This window comes from Myotis davidii, unplaced genomic scaffold, assembly GCF_000327345.1.
Source record: "Myotis davidii unplaced genomic scaffold, ASM32734v1 scaffold1263, whole genome shotgun sequence".
In the NCBI taxonomy this organism is placed as follows: Eukaryota; Metazoa; Chordata; class Mammalia; order Chiroptera; family Vespertilionidae; genus Myotis; species Myotis davidii.
Window position 1 is genome coordinate 74,774 of NW_006294460.1, and position 9,262 is coordinate 84,035.

The 9,262-nt window shown below is 40.2% G+C and overlaps 1 protein-coding gene across 1 annotated transcript in view; it reads right to left on the reverse strand.

Annotated features, from left to right (window-relative positions):
• The window catches only part of SYTL5 (synaptotagmin like 5), a gene marked incomplete at its 5' end in the record, with an annotated part of 95,912 nt that overhangs the window by 38,663 nt on the left and 47,987 nt on the right, over positions 1-9,262 (reverse strand). Inside the window, one exon of the mRNA XM_006768677.2 lies at positions 7,022-7,183. Within this exon, the coding sequence (XP_006768740.1) occupies positions 7,022-7,183 (162 nt within the window). The remainder of the gene's footprint in view (positions 1-7,021; positions 7,184-9,262) is intronic.

A 9,262-nucleotide genomic window follows, 5' to 3' on the forward strand; every position in this document is an offset into this window, starting at 1 on the left:
AAATTAGCTTCCTACTGCACACCCCCTACTGGGAATGTGCCCATAACCAAGGCACATGCCCTTGACTGGAATTGAACCTGGGACCCTTCAGTCTGCAGGCCAATGCTCTACCCACTGAGCCAAACCGGTTAGGGCTTTCTTTCATCTCAATTGTGGTAAAACTTATTAGTAAGTGTGGGAAATCATTTAAGTATTTTATTCATCCATATTACCAGGGGCAAAAATGAGATTACATGGTGAAACACCCTTCATCTAATATTTAATCTGATTATTTTAGAACAAGTGCTTTGTAAAGAACTTCTCTTATTGTTTTGAAGTTTCAATAAATTTTAGTTCATGAGAATGTCATAAATGAAAAATTATAATGGATATTATGGAAGATTCAAAAGGTCACTACTTTTTTGATACTATAGCAAATGAGAAGTGGGGTGTTTGTCCTTTAGTTTTGGATCTGAATGGGCTCTGTGATTGCTTTGACTGGTAGAAGATAGCAGAAGTGACAATGTGCAAATTTTGGGGTCTGATCCTTAAGATTAACAGCTTCTACTTTATCTCCTAGAATAGATATTCTTGGGATATTCCCTCTGAAAACCCATGATAGAGGCCATGCCACACGTAGGTGCACCTACTGTCAGGGCTGAATTCCTAGCTGGCAGCCAACATCAAGTTTGAGATAGCCACTTGACCAGCTTGGTCAACCTTTAAGATAACTTCAGCCTTACTCTCCCATCTGGCTGTAACCACATGAGAGACCTTAAATGAGAACCACCTAGGTGAGCCCAGCTACCTCACAGAATTATGAATGATAATAATAAATTATTGTTTACACCACTAAGGTTTAGTGTAGTATTTTTGTACACGTGGGAACAGGCTCTATTTGCTTTTGGCTAAGACCTTCAGGTGGGAAAATATGTTGGCAGAAAACAGTGATATGTGCAAGTGTCACATGCTAATATATAATGTATTAGTAGAGATAAAAACTTGCATTATTGGTGCCTGGACAGTATGGCTCAACAGCGAACCAAAAGATCACTAGTTTGAATGTTGGTCAGGGCACATGCCTAGATTGTGGGCTCGATCCTCAGTAAGGGGAGTGCAGGAGGCATTCGATCAATATTTCTATCTCTCTCTCTATCTCCTTTCCTCTCTCAAATCAACAAAAACATATGTATTTTTAAAAATGTGTATTATTGGGATTTATTAATGTTTCATTGGTTTTTAGCTTAAAATATATTGGTGACTTTATATAAATAGTCTTCAAATCTTGTAACATTAGGAAACAAGAAATATGAAGTCTTGTAGCTTCATAATTACATACAAAAGAAAGCCAAGATGGGGGAGTCACCTTGCACTCTGCACATATCTAATGCTTAGGGGCATTATTTTTTTTTTATTATTTCAAAGGAATTCTAAGGCACCATGCTCTCCTTCTCAGACAATTCCTTTTCAGACAAAAGTAGCAGAATTACATTCAACCAGCACATATGAAATGCCTTCTTGTAGAAATTCTTTTAAGGCATTTTGTCAAATGGTGGAGGGATACCAAGACACAGACCCTACTTTCAATGAGTTTTCATTCTATCCAGGACACATACAGGAAGAAGCTCTATCATTGTCCTTATTTTTTAAAACATATTTTTATTTATTTTAGAGAGGAAGGGAGAGGGAGAGCCAGATAGAAACATCAATGATGAGAGAGAATAATTGATCAGCTGCCTCCTGCACAACCCCTACTGGGGATAGAGCCCACAACCTGGGCATGTGCCCTGACCATGAATTGAATTGTGACCTCCTGGTTCATAGGTCGATGTTCAACCATTGAGCCACTCTGGCTGGGCATCCTGTCGTTTAACTGATTTATTAGATTATTTAATGCTCTCCATTCCCAATGAAGAGCAGGCTCCTCTCTACAAAGACCATGCATGTCTGCGCTTATCAGTTGAACTGCATGCTCATCAAGAATCAGCTGCATTAGTCTCCCAAGCTCTTTATGCCAGGTGGGTTTCTTTGTGGTTCTAATTGTATAATTTAATAAACCAAAGAGTACAAAAAGTTAGCTGTTACTATGAAAATTAAATTGAATAGTTTAGAAAAGCTAAAGATTTTAAAATAAATTAGCTATTGGGCTCAAAGCTATAAAAGATTAGAAAAAATATGACTATTTAGAAAGATTTTATATTTGTTTTGCTTTGAAAGTATTCTTAAATTCTTGTTTCCCTGTGGAGAAATTAAGACTTGAAGCTGTTGATGATGATTTATAAGGGGTAGCATTTATTCCAGAAAGATATGACAGAATTTTAGTAACTGAAACCATGATTAAATAAAGTGAATTGTTCCTATATTAAAAGACTTGAAAACAAATGCACATTTACTTAAGTTAAAATAAACATTTAAGAAATGCCTTAGAAATGTGTTTATATGTGTATGTTATGTGACTTTATTAATAAACCTACTATTAGTTCTGATTTCTGGGAGTCTTCTCCTAGGCTTCTACTACATAGCAAGTTCAATGTCATACAAATGATGATAGTTGCTCCAATTAAGTACAAATAAGCCACTGTGGAAAGAAAAAGAGTAATCCAGATTGGATTAGGAGAGATGATGTCAGATGAAGATAGAGTGGAAAGAAGGTTAGTCCAGGTCAAGAAAGCAGTATGAGCAAAATACAGTGGGAACTGAATAGAACGTGTATAAGAAGTAAAATAACATCAGGTGTGGTTAGAGGTGTGTGTACAGGAAAATGGTAGCAAGGAAGATGCAAGCAAAGTGTCTACTCTGGGTTCCCCGAAGACCCTAAGACATGAACTTATGTTAGAGTGTTTTACTAGGAAGTGTAGTGGAGAAGTGGGATCAGAAAGTGAAGTGAGACTCACAAGGTTGTGATATAAGGCAAAAATTCATGAAGAGTAACTTTTGCTCAGTCCCACAGGGAGATCTATAAACAAGACAGAGCACCTCAGAGCTGGCCCCATAGGAGGCAAGAGAGTGAGAGTGATTGTTCCTTCTGTCCTCAATCCCCGGGAGACTTAAATACCCAGGCTATTCTGGCTTCCCATGCCCACAGATCAAACCCACTCCAGCAGCCTACAAAGACTGAGAGGTGTTGGCTGGTGGGAGTGGAAGCCATGGACAGCCAGGTATGCATGGAAATAGGGATATGGGAAGAGCACCGACATCCTCCTTTATTTCAAAAGACTGGGTTATATCAAGAGAGCATTGAGTGCCAAGGTGAGGGTTAGGATTTATTCAAAGTACATTAAAAGTGGTCAGGTTTCTGAGCAGGGGTGCAGTATAATTACAACCCATTATCTTCTGGGTTGTTTTTTTGTTTGTTTGTTTGTTTTTTAAGAGGGAGCCACTTTTCATCAGAGTAGAAAGCAGAGTTCTCAGTGCATTTACAGGTCTAAGATGGGATAATAAATTATAAACCAATGTCTTACTAAACTGCCCAATAAAGAAACAGCCTTTTAGCTAGGTATCAATTCCACAGGAATTTATATTTACTCTCTGCCTGAAGGCAGAACAGAGAAATTTTCCTTGGAAAACCACTTAAACTGGCTGTTGATTTTCAAAGGTACTTGTATTTATAATAGTGCCTCTGGGAACACATGAATGGTAATTCATACTAACAAGCCCTTCTTGTTTAACTACCTAACATGCCTTTCAGTAACATAATGCATTATAGCTACTAAGCAATTCCATATCATGCAGTAAAATGGAAATTATACAGTGAAACTACTTTATAGTATGTTTGGTATTTTGAATTCTTTCTGGGTCTGAAATAGCTTCTTGACTGGCTTAGTGCTGTAAGACCTAACTAAAACAAAGGTAAGTGTTAAGGGGCTTCCACTAACACAGACTCAATAAGAAGTAAGAGACTATGTCTTTCCAATATTCCCCACTGCGAAAACGTATCTGTATTCCCAAAAGCTTGGGGAATATCAATTCTGATCCTCTATTACTAAATAAATTAGTTCCAGTAGCTCACATTTCACCTCCTCAGCTGGATAATCTACAAGAAATATCAAGTCTCTGGGGCTGCTCAAATAGCAGCTAATGAAGTGACTACTGCATCAAAATGACTGATCCAAGAGATTGAGAATTAAGTGAAACTTCTGATAATTAATCATCACACAGAGCGCAGCACAGCCTGAGGATGAGCCACTAATGAAGTGAAATGCAGCATACCAAGCAGGATACCCACCTTCATTTTTGGATGTAATGCAAACCTGCAGCCTTTCCTCCATATGTTTCAGAAGAAGCTTGGCAGAGGAAGATGACATGGATTAGTGACACTAACTTAATATTGGGTTCCCCAGAAGTGAACTCTGAGATGAGGATTCTTATACAAGTGACTAAGAAAGTATTCTCAGGATAATCCAGTGATGGGGTGGGAGAAACAGGTCAGGGAAGAGAAGGATACAGGCAAAGACAGAGACTGATCCAGCAGAAGTGCTCTGGAATATAAGTAACACCTTCAAATTTTTCCAACTCTAAGTAAGGGAATTGAGTTTTCAGATCCCTTCCTCCACGCCACCTATCAGGTGTTGGTTAAGAGTTGCCTTGTTGCAGGAGATCCATAAACTCCAAAGAATTTCTGGCTCTTTTCCCATGTGGAAAAAGCCACAGTAACCCGAGGACAGTTTTCTAAAGAGAGTTTCAGGTGGAGGTGGTTGGAGGCAAAAATTCTAACAAACTTGGTGAAAGGAATCCAAAGTCATTTGGCAGAGAACCAACTGAGTTCAACAGATATTAAACACAATCGGAACTTTTCTACCTTGAGCAGGCTCAGAGAGATGCTTCTCCTTATGGTATTAGAAAGTGAAACCACTCAATGGCAATGTGAAAGTAATTACCTGGAAAAGTTGTTGTTACCTGAGCACAGAGGATATTCTAAGCTGATTTCCAAAGAGCCCCAAATATGCTTTAAAGTTAAATTTATGGTAAAGAAGTTGATTTTACGTACTAAAATGCATGTTAATCATCCTTCATCTATGTCATGCATCATATGATGCCTTAGACATTTTCTATCTATGATTTTATGATGCTCACCCATACACAAAAGGAATGAAGTGATAGGAGATTGTTAGTGCCATCCATTATGGTGAGTCATCTCATTCAATTCCAAGAAATGTAAAGCTGTAATGACCAAATATTTTCCATAAATATTGTCAGAAGACTGTTATACTATTGTGGAATCATTTGTTGTTATTATTGTACTTTGTATCTCTATCACATTTATGTTAGTGATGGGCTTGCAGTTATTTTATGTTTAAATATTTTTATTATATTGTCAATTTTACTCACAGCCAAATTATACCTCCTAAATATTTTTTTTCAGTAGTTATTGCCACTATGTTTGAGACCAAAATTTATAAAATCCCACTAGAAAGTTGTATTTAATTTCTGGGTCTCAGTCTCCTTATGTAAAATGAGGATAATGATACTTAGCTCACAATGGTTGTTGTAACCATTAGATGTGAACAATGCTGCTACTGATGATGATCAACATTTGTTATTGTTGATACCCAAACATTTGTTATTGTTGATACCCGTTGCTTTTTCCTGTCTAGCATCCACTCACCGTTCCTTTAGTACTACTATACCTGGATTTCCTCTGGGGCAATACCACCTTTAGGACCAGGATGTGTTCTGATTGTCTTAAATAAGTCAACATAGCTCACTTCTATGGCCAAAGTGTCATTTCAGGATGGGCAAATAATCTAGGATTAGGATAACCAGGCCCAGGGTATTGGTTAGACTATTGGAGGTGGAGGAACTCCCTCTTCTCTTAGACAGTGTGGTGCTAGGATGGGAGGCTTGAAATTGTGTAGTGTCCAAAAGAAACATACCTGGAGCTAGTGAAGAAGGCAAATACTGTATGAAGTTTGAAAATTAGGTCAACACAGAGAAGTAGATCAAGCCCTGCTTGATAATCACTGACCGATAATTTCCTTTTCCTTTTTGAGCAGTATGGGTTGGGATTTCTGTCAATTGCAATAAGGGGACTGTGATATAATTTAGATATTACCTAGCCTTTATTGAGAGTTTACAATGTGCCAGACACAATACTGTGAGCATCACATAAAATGCACATTCAAACCTTGTAGCATCCCTATAAGCTATGCCAAATTATTATATCACAAATGAGAATGCCAAAACCTGAGAAGTTAAGGAATTTGCCCAAGTTCACACAGACAATCATGAAGCTACCAGAATTAAACTCAGGAATTTTCATTTGAGTCCATTATCTTTACTATCATGCTTTTTCTTCTTCTTTTGTCTTTCTATATAAAGAAAAATGTTTGGTTATGTAAATATGATCTTTTTTTTCCACTTTACTCTTGACTACCTGTAGAAGGATTCCAGCTGCATTGAATGAATCCAAGGTAGTTTACAACATACCATATTATCAATTTCTAGAACCAGCATAGAGATTATTTCTCTGACTATAACTCAAGTCCTGGGTTATGAATCTCAAAAGTAGGAAAGTAGGAAACCAGATATATTAGCTATTGGTCACTTCCTCATGTGAGCCAAGGTAAGACAACTCCTGCTTATGCCTGAATTATAAAGAATGGGGGATAGAGAGAATGTTTTGACACTGATCTTGCTCTATAGATTTGTTTCTGTTTATGTGAAAATGAATGTGTTCTCTTTGTTTTTGTTTATGTGAAAATGAATGTGTTTTCTTTCAAATAGGATCATATCATGTATTTATTTTATCAATAGAGACCTCCAAATGATATATATTTTTAGTAAAGCATATTTTAATATATATGACTATGTGGTTTGCAATAATATATATGATTATGTGGTTTGCAATAATATATGTGATTATGTGGTTTGCATTGTATTGAATAAAGATTTACAAAAGAATATATTTACATTTATTACATGATTCCAAAATTAGTTGTACTACTAATTTTTTAGATTATCCCTTGAAAATTAGAAGATATCAATGCGGCTCATAACTTGACTCATTGTATAATTGTTTGACTAATCTGGAAGCATTTCCTACCTTGGGCTGAAGTACAAACCACTCATCACTTGAATTTTCAAAGTTCCATGAGTCAAAAGGAATCTCCACCTCCCCAAGGAAGCTGTTATGTCCAAATCGATCATAATGCCAGACTGAGAGCTGCAGTGTTCTTGTTTCCAGTTGGGTATGGCTGATAGTATACTGCAAATGAAATTGACAACATTACATTCCATATGAAAGGCTCTGGCCAATTTCAGGACAGGTTGAAATTTACTTTCACCGTCTTTCAGATCAGATGTATTAGTAATATGAACAAACCAAACACAAGAAGTTTTTTCTTTGTTTCCGCTACAACTGAGGTTCTATTCCATAAGCTCATTTTGTGTTAGACCTAGCACTGAAAGATATATCAGCAAAATATTTAGGGGGGAGTCAATCAACTTCAGATATTGTATAAAAAAAGTGTTAGGGGAAAGATTATTGAAGGTGGCGGCTGGCAGGACTGAGGTGAGGGATAGGAAGTGAGTGAGTGAGGGGATGAAAGGAGAGTGTGTGGATGTGTGTGGTGTGTGTGTGAGTGAGTGAGTGAGGGACAGTTAAATCCAGCAGGAGCAGCAGAGGCTGACAGACCAGGCTCTATGGGACACAGAGAGACTACCACCGCGGGGGCACTCCCTGGACTGTGGGACCGGGGCACGGAGCCCACGCCATCTTGAATGGGAGAGCGGCCTCTTCTAGGAACTCAGCAGCACCATCACCCAGACAGGCCTTGGGCATTGCCTGCGACCCGGCAGCCACTCCAGCCAAAATCATGCAGCCACACCCACAGACTCGCAGACCCTGGGACCTCCACCACGCCTGCAGCAGTAAGTGTAGCCACCCCCTCCCCATCTGCAGACCTCCAACATCACTTTTGTGCATCTCCAGCATGCAGGTCTCCCGCATGCAGGTCTCCCAGGCACACCACTGCATACCCTTCTCTCAGCAGTCACTGTGAGCCTCAGCTGGGTGTGATTTTGTACAGACACAAGCGCACTACCCCCAGTAGAAATTCTGAATTCCCTCTGCCTCAATAACTGCATACACACACCCAGCTGCACAACTTAAGCACCAGGGCCCCTCAGAGTGTGTCAGAGCTCAGTGCCAGAGAACTGCACTGCCACAGATGTTCACTCCCACTGAGCCCATCTATCCACAGGGCATTTTGGGGAAGGAGCGGTGAGTCTCTGCTGGGTCTGATCTTGGACTAATAGGGACACACTCCCTTGGGCAGTAGAAATTCTGAATTCACCAATCCTGGATACCTGCCCAAAGCGTGCCAGGGACCTTCAGAGTGCTTCAGTGCACCGGCACTAGCAAACTCACTGCGAGTGCTCCTGTGTGCCGCCACAGGGAATGCGAGCCTATCCACCACAGGTGCATCAGCAAAATCTGAGTTTCCCCAACCCACAGATGCAGAAATCTGGACACTACAGTTGCATGCTTTTCCAGCGTGCAGGTCTCCTAAGATCACCGCTCCACAGGCAGCCCTGGGGCCCCACTGCGAGCCCTGCTGGTCATGCACTTAAACAAACACGGGCGCACTTCTGGGCTGTAGAAACGCTGAATTCCCTCTTCTGGGATACCTGCCCACAGACACTACAATCCAGTGGCTTCAGTGCCAAGGCCCTTCAGAGTGAGTCACTACACCTTTCTGGCAAATACACCACAGGTGCCTCTGTGAGCAGCCGCTGGAATCGCATGTATTCAACCATGGAGGCAGCAGCAAAAGCTGACTCTACCCACCCCACAACTACAGAACTCTGGACACCACAGTCACGTTTTGCCAGAACGCAGGCTTCCTGAGCCCCACCACCCCAAAAGACGGTTCCTGCGTGCCACTGTGAGTCCCTGTGGGGCACGCATGATTTCAACCAAGGGCATAAGACAGCAAAAATTGGAACACCCCCCTCCATGGCTGCTGACTTCTAGACACCTCAGTTGTGCCTTTCCAGCTCACAGGCCTACATCAAGAGAACCCCAATAGCCCAAGTAAGGAGCTACAGTAGAATACCAAGCCCAGGAGACCTGAGAGGCCACACCAGTGTCACCATACCCTAAAGAAACTGGGTAGCAAAGCAATCTGAGCTACAGTTAAAACATTACAGCAAAGCATGAGAAGACAATAAGGCAATCCACAAAGGAAAGAAAAAGAGAAATCACCAGAAAGGAAGTTAAATGAAATTGAGGCTACTAACTTATCAGAGAAAGAATTCAGAGTAATGGTTATAAGGATGGTTA